This window comes from Rhinolophus hipposideros (genome assembly GCF_964194185.1).
Source record: "Rhinolophus hipposideros genome assembly, chromosome: 19".
Taxonomy (NCBI): Eukaryota; Metazoa; Chordata; class Mammalia; order Chiroptera; family Rhinolophidae; genus Rhinolophus; species Rhinolophus hipposideros.
The window spans coordinates 51,127,893-51,145,387 of record NC_138065.1 but is presented as its reverse complement, the minus strand read 5'-3'; the positions used below and the strand labels follow the sequence as shown (position 1 = coordinate 51,145,387).

Below are 17,495 nucleotides of genomic sequence, written 5' to 3'. Positions count from 1 at the left end.
TTGCAAAACAAAATAAGCTGAATCCCAGAGTGATGAATCCTCCGACGAGAGATGGGACATTGGTCGATCTCAGAACATGAGAGAAAGATGGCCACTATACAAGCAGATAAGAAAAAAATCAGCTAAAATTTTAACATTTAAATGCTAAGTGTGGGCTAACATCAGTTTGGAATGGCTGAGAGTCTCAAATAAGGGGTCTTTATATACACTCACAAGTCCTCAATGGTTTACACGAGGTGCCCACAAGAAACACTGGGTCATGGCCGGGGGTATGAAGGTGAGGTATGAAACCCTGCCCAATTTCCCCAGACCTTTCTCTGAGAACGATGAAAAAGTCTCAGGCTGCTGTGTGTGTGTATGTGGGGGGGGGGGGGATGGGGGAGGAGCAACAAATCCTATCACCCCCAGGGCCCAGACAAAAATCCTTTATTTCTGGGGGAGGAAGAGTAGGAAATGCTCTGCCTTCAGGACACAAAGTATTACTGCTAGAGAAGTACAAGCAAATACCCTCTGACCTTGGAGGAGGGACAGAGAAACCTGGGGCCAGGGTCCCACAGGGAAAACAAAATAGGTGTGCTACCACGGGGTGTGGGCATGGAATGCACACACAGCCCAACAGTACATTTAAGGCAGCTTGGCTCCCACGGGACACTGGGCAGGAATGCTGAGAAAGCCACACCTCTAAAGCCCGGGCACACAGAGCCTGCCCAAGCCGAGGCTGTGCAAGGTCAACTGCGAACACCTGCGTGTGCCCACCGTCAGCCTAGCACTAGGTAACGAGGACCACCGGTTACCACTGGAGAAGCCGCAACGTGCATCAACAGACCCTCTCTGGGGTCCACTCAGAGCAGAAACTGCCTTTGTCCAGCAGCACCTAGTACATAAAACTCAGGAAGTGTTTTTCGAGTGAAGAATAGATTAAGACACGCATGTATAATGTTCCCCAAACATAACTCCTTGCATAATGGTAGAAGTAGTAAAATAGACTCCAGTGCAAATTCTAACATTCTCCAACATAGACTAAGTAGCACTGGGGTCGTTTGAGGTCAGTGAAAGAAACCAACAAGGCCAATGTAATACTCCCGTGTTCCCTCACCCAAGATGCAGCCCAACCTCGGGTTTTTGTTGAAATCACACCTCCCGATGCATCTCCAGTCGGAATGAGTATTTCTCTTTTCCACGTTTCCACAAAGCCTGTTCTAGGAGGAATTTACTCCGGTTGGCCTCAAGTGATTTTCACCAAACTGTTTCCACTGTGGCAGCAATCAGAACGCGGATTAGGCGCAAGTCTGCACCCACCCCAACTAGGGAGCGTGGGGGGGGGCCGGGCTCGGCCGAGGGATCCTCCTGCACGTGGCGACCGCGTCTGTTGCACCAACGAGGCGGGGGAGGGCGGCGGGAAGGCTGGGGACGCGGCGCCGGACACGGAATTGACGTTTGGCGGGCTCGTCGTCCCTCAATTCCCACTTCTCCTCTCGGTCCCAACGCCGCGGGCCGCACAAGCCGGTCAAGGGCGGCGGTGCGAAGGCGGGAGGCGGGGCCGGCGGCGCCTGCGCGAGCGGCGGCCAGGTGGGCCGGCGCCTGGGCGGGGCCGGCGCCTGGGCGGGGCCGGCGCCTGGGCGGGGCCGGGGCCGGGGCCTGGGCGGGGCCGGGGCCTGGGCGGGGCCGGCGCCTGGGCGGGGCCGGGGCCGGGGCCTGGGCGGGGCCGGGGCGTGGGCGGGGCCGGCACCGGGGCGGGGCGCGCACCCGGAAGGGCCGCGGACCGAGCAGCGCAACAGGCGGCGGACGGGCCGAGGCGGCGCAGAGCGGCTCAGGATGGACAAACTGAAGAAGGTGCTGAGCGGGCAGGACGCCGAGGACCGGGGCGGCCTGGCCGAGGTGAGTGAGCCCCCATCCCGCCGCCGCGGAGGCTCTGGGGGCCTGGGGAGCGCCGGGTGCTCGGCGTGGGAAGCCGAGCGGGACTTGCAGGCTTTCCTGGAAGGCGGCCCCGCCGCCCGCCCCGCGCGCCCGGCCCTGCTCCCACTGCGCGGCCCCGCGGGCCCGGCGCGGCTCTGGCCACCTGCCCTGGGCGGCTGGTGACGAGCGTCTGCGCCCCATCCCCCCGCGCACAGAGGGCGGCGGGCCCCGCAGACCCGAGGGGCGCTGGGGGGTCGGGGCGCCTCCTGCCCCGCGCTGCTGGCGTCCCCGCCGGCGTCCCCGGGTGCCCCGCGCCGCCTTCCTACCTGGCAGTTGTCGCCGTGGGCGTGACCCTGCCACCCGGCCTGAGCACGTGTCCTGTCGTGGTGTGAACTGTCTCCGCCGCGAAACTCCTGCGGGCGGGCCCCTCGGCTGGTGTCTCTGCCCACGCGGCCCGCGCGGGACTCGGACACGACGCGGGGGCCCGAGGCCGACGGCGCGTGTGGGTTCTGTGGGAAAGGCCTTGGTCGCGCCGAGGTCGGGGCGCGGGCGCTCTGTGGTCCGGATTCCCGCAGCGTGAAGGCTTCCTCCCTCCCTTTTTGCTTTTGGTTTTCGTCTTTTCGTTCTGGAGCACGAGACAACATCTCTTTTCACTTTTCTTGCCGCGTGTTTCCCCATCTGTCACGTGAGGCGTTTCCTCTCGTGTTCATAAGTGCCGCTGGTGGTTTTCCGGATGCTCCTCCCACCCACGCGCGGGGCTGCTGCTGTTCATCCTGAGTTTTGTGTGATGCTGATGCCCCGCGGAAATCCCACAACCCCAGGACTTCCTCTGCGTCTGCACCTGGGAGGTGTGACACTGTAGGAATCGAGTGCTGTAGAAATTAAGGTTTCTTTTCTTTTTTTTTTTTTTTTTTGGTCATGTCGCACCATCTCTGTGGGTTCTTTTCCATTTATTGCTTTTTATTAATTGATTGGTCAAGGCTCGGGAGGAATTGCACGCGTTCTTGGTGCTGATCGCTGGCTTCCAGGATGAACCTTCAAGTCAAACCTCAGACGGGGCCTAAGAAAACTGAGGAGGTTGTCAGTCCTGCTTCTCTGAAGCTTAATGCCTCGTAGACTGTCGTGAGCTTTTATGAGCAGCTGGGAGTCCGGTGGGGACACTGTCTCTTCCTGAAGACTCTTGAAGGCAGGGGTGTGGACCGCGGGTCATGCGGACATGACATATTTAGAAAGTAATCGTGAAGCAGTGGACAGGCCCTCCAGAGTGGAGAATGTAGTGCAGATGGAGACTGAATGCTGAGGTGGCTGTTACCGACCATGGTCACTGCCTGTGTCGAATACAGTCACAGTCTTTAAATCACGATCTTCAAAGTGTCGGAAACACTCAGGCATGCGGCAAATCTATTTCAGAGAGTAGATGCTTCTCGTGTTCTAAAATCTGTCCGTTGCCTCTTTCCGAGGGTAGATTCCTGTTTATACCCGTCAAGCAGTGTATAAGCTGTCAGAAGTGTCACCAGAAATGCGTGCTTGTTAGGACTTTTCTTCTTTTGATGCAAACAATAAAAGTATGACTCGTTCTATTTCTCCTGCGTAGGGAACTAGGTGATTATAAAAATTGCCCGGCCATGTCTAATCACAGGTAGCCTTGTGATGAGTTTTCTGATACTTCATCTTCGTAACTACACCTTTCATCTTGAACGTCAGTGGGCTGCTCTCTAAAAGTACAGGTTTTGTTTCTACAAAAGATTCCAGGGACAAGGGAGGTATGAATGGTACCTGGTTGGAAAGCGCAGGAGTGAGGCAGTTTTCCTTTCTCACCTGTGGTTACCAGCCCTGCTTCCCGAACAGTTCTTAGCTTTATTTCTCCTTGGCAAGAACCCCTCTTCGCTCCAAATCCCAGAATCAGAGGGCCCTTTGTGCTTAACTGCCAATCAGACAGCTTGTGCACATACTGCCTCCAGATTTTCTCCAGGTACTGTTTCAGCGACTCTAATTGCCAAAAAGCACACAGTTCCCAGCAACCATGAACTGAGAAAGACTTTTTACATCAACTGAGTTTATTTTCATAAATTGGCAGAAAGAAGTGTTTAGCTTTCCCTGAGTCCAGTTAAAAGAAGTAGAAAACCAGCGTCCCCCTGCCTGTGACCTTGTAACCACATAGAGTGGAAAAACACAATGATGAAAAGTTATCTCCCTCCAACCCCCATTTTGGCAAATAGGGTGACATTTGGATGGAATTTGGCTTGTGACACTTGTAGAACCAACGTGTCAACTTCCTTCTGAAGGTAGAAAGCAGACTGCTTCCTACTGGCAGTGAGTTTGATTTTTTTAAGGGCTGGACTCTCGCCGTCCTGTTGAGACTATTTAGTACCCTAAATACCAGGGTCAATTCAAATTGGATACTTAACATTAATCCTCTTTCAAAAAAAAAAAAAAGGTTGAATCTTTTTAACTATCCTTATTGGTGCCAAGGGCTGGGTGGTGCAGTCAACGGAGCCCATCCAATCCTGCTGTCACACTTCTCCCCCTACATGCAGCCCGGTGCTTTCTTCCACCTTGGCAAGGTAAGTTCTTTGGTTCTTGCATGACTAGGAGGAGTGGTGGCTTTCGAGCTTATCCTGTCCTTGGTAGGAGGTTGAACAGGTTAGTCAGGGGGTCTCACCCAATGTCTGGGTGCCAGGTGCAGCCTGATAACAGTATCACCTGGTTCGTGTTGGAGGAGAGGTTTTCCTATCATGGCACCAGGTGGCCCATCTCTCTGGTCCTAACACCCGGCTTCCACTGCATGTTACTGTCCCTGAGCGAACAGGGTCATGTGTTGCCATATGTCCCTGCGGCTGCTGTGTGTGTGTGTGTCTGTCTGTCTTTCCGGGGGGTGTGTGTGGGGGGGATTGCAGTGTCGTGAGCCCACTTGCAGTGTGTGAATATATGGGGAAGGAGGAGAACCCCTTTTGGTAACCTGCCCTAAATACCTTACTCCTGAGTGGAGACGAAGCCCTCTGTAGCAATGCCTGCCACACCTGGCGGGGCCTCCGGTCCTTCTCTTCAAGCTTCTGGTTTGACAGGATGTTTGGAGACGGTGGAAAACAGGTCCTGAGCTGGGAGCAGTGAAGGCTGAGGGAGTTGCCAGCTTAGGGACCCTTGCGGTCTCTGCCACCACCTCCCTTCCTCCATCAGCCGTTGGGAATGTGGTTAGAAGTTCTCACCACATTGCCACATGGAGACTGTGCTGTCCACGTGAGCTGGTCCTGCGTGAACAGTCACCGGCCTGGCTGCCCTGCCCCGGCTGCGCAGGGAAGGCCTTTGGTCTCGGTGGCAGCTGCCTGTGCCCAGCTTGGAGCAGCCATGGCCACTTGCGTCAGGTGGCAGACCAGGACGGTCTCTGGTGGGGACATGCTGGAAAAAGCCCCTGGGAGTACTCACTCCCCGTTCCTAGCAAAGTGTTTCTGGACGTCTTGGCCTCCTCTGAACTTTGCTCTGGGGAGGGATTAATCTCGGTGGCAGAGAGGCAGGATGGGCAGGGCGGTCACTGATCAGTGGGATGTGCCTCCCCCCGGTGACTTGGGCGACGCCAGCGTCTGGCAGTGAAGCTCTCGGTGACAGTCCTGAGGAGGGTTTGCCTTCCGGTGGCAGTAGCGCCGCTGCAGTTTGGCTGGGGGACGCAGGAGACCATGCCCGTAGCCACAACCTCCTGAGGGCCGTCCCGCTCTTTTCCCCACGTGCTGGGCCCCTGCCTGGCCGAGCTCACGCCCTTCCCGTCTGGGCCTCGTCCTGCCCGGGCTGCTGTCCTGTTTGGGAAGTGGGTTGTGTTTGAGGCGGAGTCGCCACCTCTGGAGGTGTCCAGCCTCTGGTCGGCGTTGGATGGACCATTCACGGGCGGATACTCCCGAGGGCGCCCGTGGGGTTGTGTTGCCAGCTCCCTCAGGGCCAGTCCCCAGCCTGCTTCTCAGTTTAATTATGTGCTTCCTTTGGTTTGGGCGACTAACTATGCGTCTGCATGTACTGATCCGGTTTGTTTAAATTCCAGGTGGCTGAGGCGTCTTCCTTAAGCTGGAACACCCGGATCAAAGGCTTCGCGGTGTGTTTTGGCGCAGGAATTCTCTGCTCACTGCTGGTAAGATGCCCTGGCTTTGCCCCCGCCTCCTTCCCTCTCTCCTTCCCCTTTTCTCATCAATGTGTGGATGAGAGGAGAGGGAGCTGAGGGGGCGGGGAGGGGCGCAGGTTTCTGTGCATCCTGGCTGTGTGGGTGGTGGGAGGGGACCATCTGGCCGACACCCTCTGCTTTATCTTCCAGGGGACTCTTCTGCTCTGGGTGCCCAGGAAGGGGCTGTACCTCTTCGCAGTGTTTTACACCTTTGGAAACATTGCATCCATCGGGAGGTAACAGCTTTTAATCTAACCCCAGCCAGTTATTATTAGATGGGGAAATGGATGTGGATGGTGCTTGGGGGGGGTGGTGCAGGAGGGTGCCTCAGTAGTTTTAAAGATTTGGGGAGAAAAGAGGTAGTTAAAATACATCCCATCCATGTCCTGTCACTTCAAAATATGTTTGTTTCTTAGTTGATCCTGGAAATCCCGTTGGGAGAGGCAGGAAATATGTTACGGTTGTGATTCTGCAATGAGGGACCCGTGGCCCTGGGGTTGGATGGCCTTCCAGGTTCCCAGCATGACCCTCTCCATTGCTCTGGTCTTCCGGCTGCCGCAGGCAGAGGCAGTGGTTTCAGAAAGGCCCCTGGGCCAGTGGCTGCAGCTGACACATGTTCTGTAAGATCACGTCAGACCATCACGGGCACTGATGGAGCGATCCCAGATGTGGGCAGCCCATTCCACAAGCTGTGGGCGCACAGATGCCCCCGCCCTCCCCGGGTCAAGGTCATTCATTCGAAGGCTTCAACCACAAGGGCTTGCCGACAACTCCTGTCCTGCCGCCCTGGGCCTGAACTGGCCTCTTCCTCCCCTTCTATTGTGTCCCAGTGAATGGCCGCAGAGTCCTGGGAGCCCACGCTCCTCCCCCGTCATTACTCACTGAGGCTTGGTGCCAACCCTGCTGGTTCCTACCTCTTTGTCCCCATGGCTGCAGTCCCTCAGTCACAGACTCACGGGCCCCATGGGGAGCCTGGATTGCTCCATGCTGGGCTCTGTGGACTCAGAGCAAGTGTGGTTTGGTTTCCGCGGTGATGGAGCTCCCAGACAGACATGTGAACTGATAACAGTAGGATGTGGGGAGAGAGCTGCTCCGGGAGCGGCTGTGACCCGAGCTGGGGACCAGGAGGGCGTCCTAGAGCAGGTGCTGTCTGAGCTGCTCTTAGTGCTGGCCGTCTCACTTCTCATCTGAGCCCCTGCACGCGTCCTGTGCGGGTTCCCCGCCTTTTTTATCACCCCTCCGCAGGCCAGGCATGTACTGCCCTGCTGAACCCCGTTAGTGGCTCCCGGTCCCTCTGCAGGTGCAGTCGGAGCCCATCGCGGTGCACACGGGCGAGGCCCTGGGGGCCTGCCTTTACCCCCTCGCGCTCCCCAGCCAGGGCACCCCCAGCCAGGCTGCACTTCCTGCATGTCCCCGGGCCGCCCGTCCAGAATCATTGACCTCCTTTTTTGTATGGGCCTCTGCATATCCCATACATATTTGTGACACCACACTTAGCATTTTGTCACACTAGCTTGTTACAAGTCTGTAAACAAGAGCTGTACCTCTGTCTTATCCCTAACCGCCCCCAATGCTAGTTCTGTTTCTGGCTGGAAGTGTTAACCAAATGATTGCCTGCATGACTGACCACCTTTTTAAATCATAATTTATTAAAGATAATGATAGTAAAATGCTGGCCCTCAAATGATGGTCAACGCTTGCCTCGAAAGCTCTCATGTATTAACTTTTGGGGGATTTTGCTCTGGGTGGACCGTGTAGGTTATAATGTGGAATCTAGACTGAGCATAATACATGGGTGAGCTGTTTAGTCCGAAAGAATTACTAGCAAATCCTGATGGAGCCGCCTCTCTGCAGCCTTGCCCAGGGAAATAACAAGGGAACGAATTGTTATTTCCTAGGTGGCTTTACCTATAAGCTCATATTTTTGTGTACATGCTGCACTTAATTTTTAACAGCAGTCTTTTCTATTGCTTCTGTTCAGTGTTGGTTAAAGAGTATACTCAGCTCAGACCCTTGACCTGAGATTGCAGCCTTGAGTTCAAGGTTAAACTTAACGGCACCGCACAAGGAGGTGGACTTATTTTTAAAATCTGTGTTTTTATTGAACACCCAGTAGCTCATGTTGTCTGCTGGTTGGCTTGTATTAAACCCTGGTTCTAACAAGCGACCCCTGGGTGATGCCACATGGAGCGTTTCTGGAAGGAGTCAGGAAACACGACGCGAAGCTGGCCCTGACACGTGGGGTGGTCAGCGTGAGGCTGTGGTCATTTGTGCAGTCTCTCACTAGCCGCCTGTCAGGGTCCAGTCCTGCACAAGGCACGCCAGGCATGGCTTCTGGGGCTTTGCAATCTAACGGATGTGGGTTTGAGTGCTAGCTCCTTAAGTTCCTAGCTGTGTGATCTTGGGTAAGTCAGTTAACCTTTCTGAGCTTCATGTTCTCATCTCTAAAATAAGTGGAATAACACTCGACTCACAGTTGTTGAGGGGGTGAAGTGAGGCCAGGTATGCGATCTCTGGCATTTTTAGCAAACATTCAGTAGTTCTGAGGTGATGTCATCATCATTGTTAGGAGTATTTTCTGCAGATTATGAAGGAGAATGAAATGTTGTACTTTTCAACATAAACAACCCAAGCCTGTAAGATACGGTTTTTCTTTTCAATTACCTGAGTCTTTTTGGTTGGTTGGTGTCCATGGGTAGATTGTGAAGGAGGCAAGGTGGCACCTCTGAGAGGGGTCCTCTCACCTAGAGGTGGCCTGGAGTCAGACCTACGTACACGTTCAGCCTCGTTCTGCCATGTACCAGCTGGATGGCCTTGGATAGCAACCAACCCGTCTGGGCTCCAGTGTCTCCATCTGTAAAATAAGTAGGATAATGGTCCCACGATCAACCCCGTAAGTTGTTGATGGATTAAATGAGACTAACGTGCAAAAGGGCCAACGTAAGAGCTGTTCAGATGTTAGCTGTGTGACGGCTGCTGTTGCCACAGATAATCTTGGGGGCGGGTGGGAGGGGGGAGGCAGCTTGGTGTGCCTCGCGTGGCTCTGCTCTGGTCTGAATGGCTTGTGCACATTTGCCTCGTAGCACTGTCTTCCTCATGGGACCCATGAAACAGCTGAAGAAAATGTTTGAGCCCACACGTTTGATCGCAACTATCCTGGTGCTGGTAAGGTCTGCCTTTTGGCTGGGCTCCTCCCATGGGAGTTTTCTTTCTGCTTTGTGGCATTTTCTCTTTCATCTTGACTGACTACCAGGTGCCTGCCAGCACTGTGGTGGGAGGGAGCGTTCTCCGCTAATAACTAGCCCCCCCGTTGTGTTTCCCTTTGTTGGTAGTAAGGTACTGCCCTTTCTAGAAAGCGCCCCCAGGGGGTGCTGCTTGTCCAATTGGCCCAAGTGTAGGGAGTGAACTCAGACACCCTCCTGGTGATGGGTGAAGCCACACACAGGCAGCACTTGGAAGGAATAACTTGGAAACACAGGGTTCATTCTCTAGAGGGGGGTTCAGTCTCCTAGGGTGGGCGCTTTTCCCCTCGATGTTCTCTGACTTGAGGGTCATACTTGTTTTCATCCGTCTTCCTGTGGTGTGTCCGATCTCCTCGAGGCCCATCCGCCGTGTCCCTGCTCTAACACTGGTTCCTTCAGTCTTGTCATGTCTTCAAGTCTTGTTCACCCAGGATGCCTCCCGTTCTCTTCCCTGCGACCATCCAGATCATTCCAGACCACAGTCTCTGTCCTCGTCTTCTCATTATCAGTATGGCGACACTTGGAGCTTGGTCAATGTACTTTTATTTTCAGTTTCATTTCTGTACCTTTCATTCGTTCAGAGAGGTCAGCTCTCTCAGCCATGTCCGTGTGTGCTGTTTATTTTGTGTCCTTTCAGAGCCCTGGGTCCCATGCTGCACACAAAGCAAATACTTAGAACCTAGTTCTTGAGAAGTTACTGTTACGGAAGGATGGAGATGACAGGCTCAAGCTGACAACAGCCATCGTGGACGCCAGGGGCTCTTGGCCTGTTCCCGATGGAGATGGGGGCCCGGACAAGTCTCTTGTAGAATTCTAGAACTTTCTAAGAAGGGACCTAGGGAAAGTGTTAGGTGACATGTAAACAAAGAGCCAACTTGCTGACTGTGAGACTGACATCTCCTGTTAACCTTTGTCCTTGCATAGCCTTTTACGCCCGACACTAGAGTTTGGGCAGACGTTAAAATACAGACGTGTGTGAGAAACCTACTTGAGCATGTTTGAATGGAAAGATGGGTGGGCAAGTGGCTGGACCAGAAATGTGATTTTTGTTTGCTGGGCAGACAGAGACGTTGGGAACATTTAAACGTAGAAGAAGGTCCTTCTCTTTTTAATCGACATGAATTCTTGTTGGCTAGTTTAATTTCATGCGCTCAGGCGGGTGAAACGCTCTGAAATGAAGGTTCCTGGCTGCTAGGGCAGTCACAGTGTCTGATGACAGCTTGATGCGTATCAGTGTCAGTTTGCCAAGGATGATAAGTCTTCAGTGTCTTTTTTCCATGTTGTCTTGGTCATTGTATTAATTCGACATGTTCTTTCTCTCTCCAGTTGTGTTTTGTGCTCACCCTGTGTTCTGCCTTTTGGGTAAGTGTGTATTTTCGTTTTCCTAATCCTTTTTGGTTGATGCGCTCATCCGGTTCACGGAACTCGATCCTTTTTCTTTCAGTGGCATAACAAGGGGCTTGCACTCATCTTCTGCATTTTGCAGTCTTTGGCCCTGACGTGGTAAGTACCCTTTGAAATAATCCCCGCCCACATTGCTCTCTGACTCACGCAGCCAAAGGCCATCAAATCCTAGATGGTACGGGTGAGAGGATTAGGAAAACATCGAAGCTGTCCAGGGCAAGAATGCTCAGCGATGGAGGTGAAGTCAGGCTCCAGAGCAAACGCCTGTCCCCTCGGCTGCTGCCAGTAGATGGCATGAGGGTTTTGAGTGGCCTTGGCGGGTGTTTGCCTGCTGCAGCATTTTTCCTCGGCTCGTGGTTGGTTTTGAGATGTTGTACATATTATTAAACCACTCATGTCCCGTAAGAGCAAGGATAATGAAGTATTACAGAGGTTGTGAGTCAAAAAGACATTAAAGAAAAAGGAAAGTGGTAAGAAAAATAATGAGCATTGCGTGAGTGATGGAATGAATCATTCAGCAGAAGGACAAAGTGAATTGTCAGGGGAGATGAGGAACAGTGACTGACGAAACGGAAACGGTGGCCGTGGGCTGTCGGACGCGCATATGCACTGGAGGCCTGTTAGCAAGGCCAGGGGATTGTAACTCACCGGCCACACGTTAGTAAAAGGTTATTTGAAACCACAAATGGGGCTGTAGGTTCATAGCCCTTTCAAACCGTTCCAACATGAAAGAGAGAGGTGGTGGTACATGTGGAATCTGTAGCTTCTGAGGCATTTCTGTAGATACTTGCAGAGTTTGTCAAGGGATGCTTTCTGCCAGAACAGTTTCAGTAGAGCTCTGACCGACATACTTTGGAAACAAATGTTTGCTCTAATGACTAGAAAAGGGACTGAAGGTTTTAAAGTGTCCAAGGATCGGTTACACTCTTACTTGGTAGAAGTGGATCTTAAGACTGCAGGCTTAGCACCCATCTCGCCCTTAGTAGTTTTGGACTTCTGAATAAATACAGTTTCATTTATTCAGTTTCATAAATTCCAAATGCAGTGCCTTTTGGAATGGCCCAATTTTAATATGACAGGCACATTTTGTTGGTAGGAACTGAAAGGCCCTGGTGTATGGCTTATGTTTGTGTTTTTGTTTTTTGGGGGCAGAAATTTGTACCCACTCACACATGCCTTTCTTTGCTTATACAGCTGTCCCCCCTTATCCGTGGGGGGTACATTCTAAGTCTCCCAGTGGATGCCTGAAACCTTGGATAGTACTGAACCCTCTACATACTATGTTTTTTCCTATACGTAACATACCTACGATTTTAGTTTAATTTGTAAGTTAGGTACAGCAAGAGATTAATAACAACTTAAAACAAAATAGAACACTTATAACAATATACTGTAAGTTCATGCGAATGTGGTCTCTCTCAGAATATCTTACTGTACTTGTGATCGTGTGAGATGGTAAAATACCTTACTATGTTGAGAACTTTCACCTCTTCACTTAAAGGAAGCACTTGGTGGCTTCTCTTTGGCGTATCCCAATTGCCAGCATCCCTGCTCTTGCACTTTGGGGCTGTTATTAAAATAAGGGTGACTTAAACACAAGCCCTGCAGTCCCCTGAAGTCGAGCTGATCCCTGAGTGACTACTAGGCAGCAGTGTCTACAGCATGGAGACGCTGGACAAAGTGGGACTTCACGTCCTGAGTGGGACAGCGTGAGATTTCATTGTGCCACTCAGAACGGCATGCAATCTAAAACTTACAAATTGTTTATTTCTGGAATTTTCCATTTAATATTTTCAGACCATGGTTGACCAACCACAGGTAACTGAAACTGCAAACGGAAAGGAAAACCGTGGGTGAGGGGGAATGACTGTGGACCAGTGACGAAGCCAGTTTTCAAAGGTTCAGCTTTCCTGTGGGGTCAGGAGGGGGCAGCATCCCCTCCAGCAGTGACATGTCCTGACTGCAGGCTTTCCTTAGGGCTGCCAAGCTACGACGCCCGCCTGACATACGACACCCGGTCCTTAGGCTTGTGGACGGCCCCCTCCCTGCATGGCCCCCTTCTCGGCAGGGGGCTGACAAGCTGTATCACCAGGATATCGTTGGGCTTGGAGAATCATAGATTTCTTTTCTTTTAAAATGACTAGGAGCAGAACAGAAAATTTATCCCAGTTGGGTAGAAGTTATAGTCTGTTGAAGATTTGTAAAATTAATTAGAGGACAACTGGTCCGGATTTTGTTTGGTGTTCAGAACAGGGCTTCCGTGCCCCTTGCGTACCTGGACTCTGCCTGTTTTAGGTGATTCTGTTGGTGCATCTGGTGAAAGCTGGAGCCCCGTGAGTCTGAGGTGACGGCTTGTCTCCATCTGGTCGGGTTACCTTCCTCCCTCGGCTACGTGACACTCCTCTCTCCTCCCCAGTCGTACTTGTGGCACAGCGTGTGCACGCGCCCTCTACCCTGGGCAGGGAGAGGGCTCTGATAAACCACGGCAAATGCTCCCACAGCTCAGAAGCCCATTCCACTGTGGAGTCCTCCACGCCCTTCATTTGATTTGATCTTTTGTGTTTGTTTCTCATTGTAGGTATAGCCTTTCCTTCGTACCATTTGCAAGGTAAGACTGACTACTCAGAACTGTAACGTCTGTCGTTTGGGGGTGGTGATGTGTTTCCCTAGGGCCTGTTAGTATGGATGTTTTCAGAGAGAGCGTGTTATTTTATCTTCACTACAGTCTGTTGAGACAAATAGGCAGATGTTCCATACCCATTTTATAGACTAGTAAACTAAGGCTCCTTCTCCCCTCATCATACAACCAGTGATGGACACTGACCTAGTCCTACCACCTCCTGGTGCCGTGAACATTGTACTGTGATCTATGTGGTACATATGTGCACATTGTCACTCGTATAACCGGTAGCTTGGAGGAGATTTTCTCAAAGGCGGATGTGACTTTAATATCACTGAGCAAGAGATGGAGGGGTCTGAGTTCATGCTTGTTTTCTTGCAGATTCCCACTGATGGGAATGTTTCAGAAAAGAGTTTATAAGGGGATGGTAGGCAGGGCCAGGGTTGCCTGATGACAGTGTGACCTCAGAGGGCTCGTCGGTAACTAGAGTGGGCCGGCTCCTTTGCCGAGGCTCTGACACGCCAAACCGCCTGAAATTAGCACGTGCAGCCACCTCTGCCTTTGTTCTAATGTCTCCATTTAGCGTCTACTCTTTTCTGTCCTTACCTGTTACTAAGTAGGAGCTTTTCCTTCACTGTGCTGAGAAAATGGGAAATGGTGTGTGAGCGGAGGGGGTCGGAGCAGGCTCCTGTCTTACACGTCTGCCGCTGACTGCGACATGAAGATGTTGGAGAGGGGCCGATGGGATGGGCGTCACCCTACCCGTCATGTTCAGGGTGGGGCGGCTTGCGGAATGGGTGCCAGCTTGCCAGACCTTGGTACCTGGGCTGTCAGCCTCCCTCACGGATCTCATTCGGTCACAGAAGCCTTTCTCGGGCAGAGTGTCTCCTGGGGCCCCAGAGAGGAAAGCACAGTGTGCCCCCCCCCCCCCCGGTCCCGCCGGAACTCTGTTCACTCACTGCACCCTCCAGTGCCCTGGGCACACGTGCAGCTGAGAACACAGGAAGCCCGGCTGGGGCCCGCAGATGCACGTGCTGCTGCGGGTGGGCGAACAGTGATTCGTGGGGCACTGTCGTTCTGTGCACGCTGCACGCTGACCTCCCAGGAGCAGGTACCTGGGATGGAGAGGGCAGTACAGGAGCTGCAGGCTCGAGAGCCCCACAGTGCCGGGCTCTCCCTGGCACACCGGTGCTGCTTGCTTAGAATGGAGACAGGCCCGAGTGACGATGTCACTGGCTGCACTGAGTGTGTTGTTTGATTCTGGTGGATACAAAGTGCACGGTCCTGAGAATTTCTTGGTTTCCGACAGCCTCTGCTGTCTTCCTATCTTTCCCTCTGAATATCGCCATCTCTGTCATTTTGTAAATACCTGCTCTGTTCAGTGCACTGATTCCCACAGTTGGTCTGTAGGGTCAGTGGGGAGGGACAGCCCCTTACACAGATGAGAAATTTGCGGCTCAAACTAGACAAGGGACCTGTGCAGGAGAAAGCCAGCTACAGATGTGGGCCGAGCCCCCAGTCTGGGGCTTTGTGCTCTGCAGCGTGTTCCCCGGGTGCCCGGAAATCTGCAGGAGGGTCTTTACCTCTTACGGATGCCTTGGGTGGTGATCTCCCACTTATCTTTGTGTTTTTTCCTTCCTAGGGATGCTGTGAAGAAGTGTTTCTCTGCGTGTCTTGCATAACGCGCGGCCAGTTGTGCAAAGCTTTGGGAGGCCCTGTGGATGGAAGCTGGAGGACAGTTTTGTACATACCTTTAAACCTCTCTCACAGACATGTGCCTTTCGTCTTGCAGCAGTGTGTTTCTCGCCGTATGAACATTCGTGGGTTGCTTTTCGTGGTAGCGGTGTGTCCCCAGCCCCATGTGTCTGTAGCACAGTGGGAGGTCGGCTCTGGGTGGTACGGGGAGGAACCTGCTCCTGCATCCCTTCCCTCTTTGGATGGTGTCCCACTGAATTCTCATAAATGACAGCGGTGTCGAGCAGCAGATAAGCCTTGGGAGGCAGGGATGGTCAGGTGACCCCAGGTAGCCCCTTCGGAGATGGCTGGGGTGCAGCAGTAAGGGACGGAGTTGGGGTTCAACAGGAAGTGGTAGACTTGGCCCTCGGCTTGGAGACCATCACCCTGCCCCTCGTGGCATGGACATGCTTCTGCCCTGGCGTCTGGGGACAGGTGGTCCTGCCCTGACAGCTGCGCACGAGCCCGTGCAGAGCCTGGCCAGGGAGGGAGGAGGGCTTTCTGGTGACAGGTCTTGTTGAAGTCTGAACCCCGGCGCTCTGGCTCCTGATCCGCACCGACTGGAACGCATTTGCTGACATCAGGGCACTCTTTCTCTCTCGGGTTTCTCTGTCTTATTTTCCTCTTCTGTCCACATAACTGTGCTCATGACCTGGAACGAGAGCGAGAGGGGACAAAGCAACAGAGAAAAAGGTGCTTTTCCTTTGGAGAACAGCCTGCAGGAGCTGAAAATGTTTGATGGTCTCTGCTCTATTTTTGTCTTCATTGTTTATAAATGTTTGCTTTTAAACGGATTTTCTTTTCCATTCTCTGCTGCAGTGGGGCCAGGGGAGAGTGGGTGGGAAGGCAGCCCCCTGTGGGGCCGGCAGGTAGGCGGCACACCTGCCCGGTGACCTTTCAGACGTCCCGGCGTTGACACGTGAGCCTGTGCTGGAAGCACAGGGAGAAGACGAGACATGGCAGGCTGCAGGGTGCTCACAGCTCAGCCCGATGCCAAACCACGGACAAAATGCTTTTGTGTCCGTGATCTTGTCTGGTCCTGGCCCAGCCTTGTGGTGAAGCAGGAGAAGTCAAGGCTCACAGAGGTCGCCAGACCCACCCAAAGCCACAGTTGGTGGCAGAACTGAGCCCAGCGCCTGGTGCCCTAGCTTTCATCTCATGCTCCCGCGTTTCCTGGTGCGGCTCTGGGGTACCTCCTGTAACTTTTCTGTCGCATCAGCCAAGCCTGTGCCTTTTCTGGTCCCAGTCTAGCTACGTCGCTGCGTGTCTCCCACCCAGTCTCCCTTTGGGAAGCGTCCTCCTGGACCTGCAGGATCTCCGTTCTCTGTGTGCTTTGAGCTCCCGGCTGCCTGGCCACCACAATGGCCCGTCTTCCTTGCCAGAGTCCGTGGCGTGGCAGGCCTCCGCAGGCCTCCTACAGGTAGATGGAGTCTCCTTTCTGCTCTTCACCAGGCCGAGCTGCCCACTTGGGCTCCCACACACAGGCAGTGGTCCACTGTCCTCTCCTTGCTTGTGGCAGATTGCTGAACTCCTGCTCCCTCTGGCCGGCCTTCTCTTCTAAGCTGGGAGGTGAGCAGGCCTGCTGGGCGGAGTGTGGAGCCAGTCTGTCCAGGTCCTTTCTCGGCCTTCGCGGGCATCTTGCCGTAGGCTGCGGTCCCTAACCTGCCTTCAGCCAGGAAGGGAAGTGAAATGCTGCCCTCTGGCTTTCGTGGAATTCTTTCACCTCCCAGGTGCCTCTTGGAGACGGTGCAGATCTCCGAAGGGCTCTAGGGTGCCTTTTGAGATGTCGCCAGGGTGTACGGCATAGTGGTGGTGAACGTGGCATAGCACACACTCGTGTCCTTTGACCGAGTCACGTCTCCTGTGGTCCTCCGATTGCTCATCTGTTTCAAAATAACGGGACTAAACAATTGCTGCTGGGTTGTTGCAGGACGTCACTGGAAAACGTGTCAGGTGCTGAGCACGGGGCCCAGCACAGGTGAATGTAGCTCAGTAAAAGGTCGGTACTATTGCTTAATCCCAGAAATAACGGCTGACCCTTGAAGGTGACAGGCTGAATGTGTCTGGCCATTAGATGATGTAAGAAAATGTTATCTCATAGTCTGTGTCTGGAAGTGTAGATATTCCCATGCATGATCTCATTGAATATTCTCAATAACTGCAGGCCAGTGGTCTTGTCTCCATTATTCATATAAAGAAGGAACAGAGTCAGGGTAAGGGGTGGGTGCCAGATCTCCCCCGTAGGGGCCGCCGGTTCTTGCAGAAAAGCCCCTGCTTTGCCCTAGCTCTGGTGGCCGGGTGGCCACTTATTCACATGGCTTCGTTCAGGACACTTGGGCAGCTTTTGGACGACTCTGCCTTCCAGGATCTTCAGACTCCTAAAGTTCTCCTTCTGCCACCTTATTCTCTGTTTGCTTCCTGACTTGGCTTCGTCTGCTGGACTGTGGGAGAAAAT

At 53.3% G+C, this 17,495-nt stretch overlaps 1 protein-coding gene across 1 annotated transcript; it reads left to right on the top strand.

Moving 5' to 3' along the window:
* Positions 1-1,733: 1,733 nt before the first annotated feature.
* SFT2D2 (SFT2 domain containing 2) lies at positions 1,734-15,834 on the top strand. The gene is made up of 8 exons (XM_081026162.1): positions 1,734-1,878; positions 5,924-6,010; positions 6,191-6,276; positions 9,124-9,205; positions 10,609-10,644; positions 10,727-10,785; positions 13,265-13,294; positions 14,949-15,834. The coding sequence occupies exons 1-8, from the start codon at positions 1,816-1,818 to the stop codon at positions 14,986-14,988; spliced, it is 483 nt and encodes a 160-aa protein (XP_080882288.1). The 5' UTR covers positions 1,734-1,815; the 3' UTR covers positions 14,989-15,834.
* Positions 15,835-17,495: the final 1,661 nt, after the last annotated feature.

What these genes read in the sequence shown, in the direction of transcription:
- SFT2D2 (XM_081026162.1), top strand. Translation starts at nt 1,816, where the DNA reads ATGGACAAACTGAAGAAGGTGCTGAGCGGGCAGGACGCCGAGGACCGG. An exon ending in GAATTCTCTGCTCACTGCTG is followed by an intron (nt 6,011 to 6,190) that starts GTAAGATGCCCT and finishes TTTATCTTCCAG; the next exon opens with GGGACTCTTCTGCTCTGGGT. An exon ending in TCCTTCGTACCATTTGCAAG is followed by an intron (nt 13,295 to 14,948) that starts GTAAGACTGACT and finishes TTTCCTTCCTAG; the next exon opens with GGATGCTGTGAAGAAGTGTT.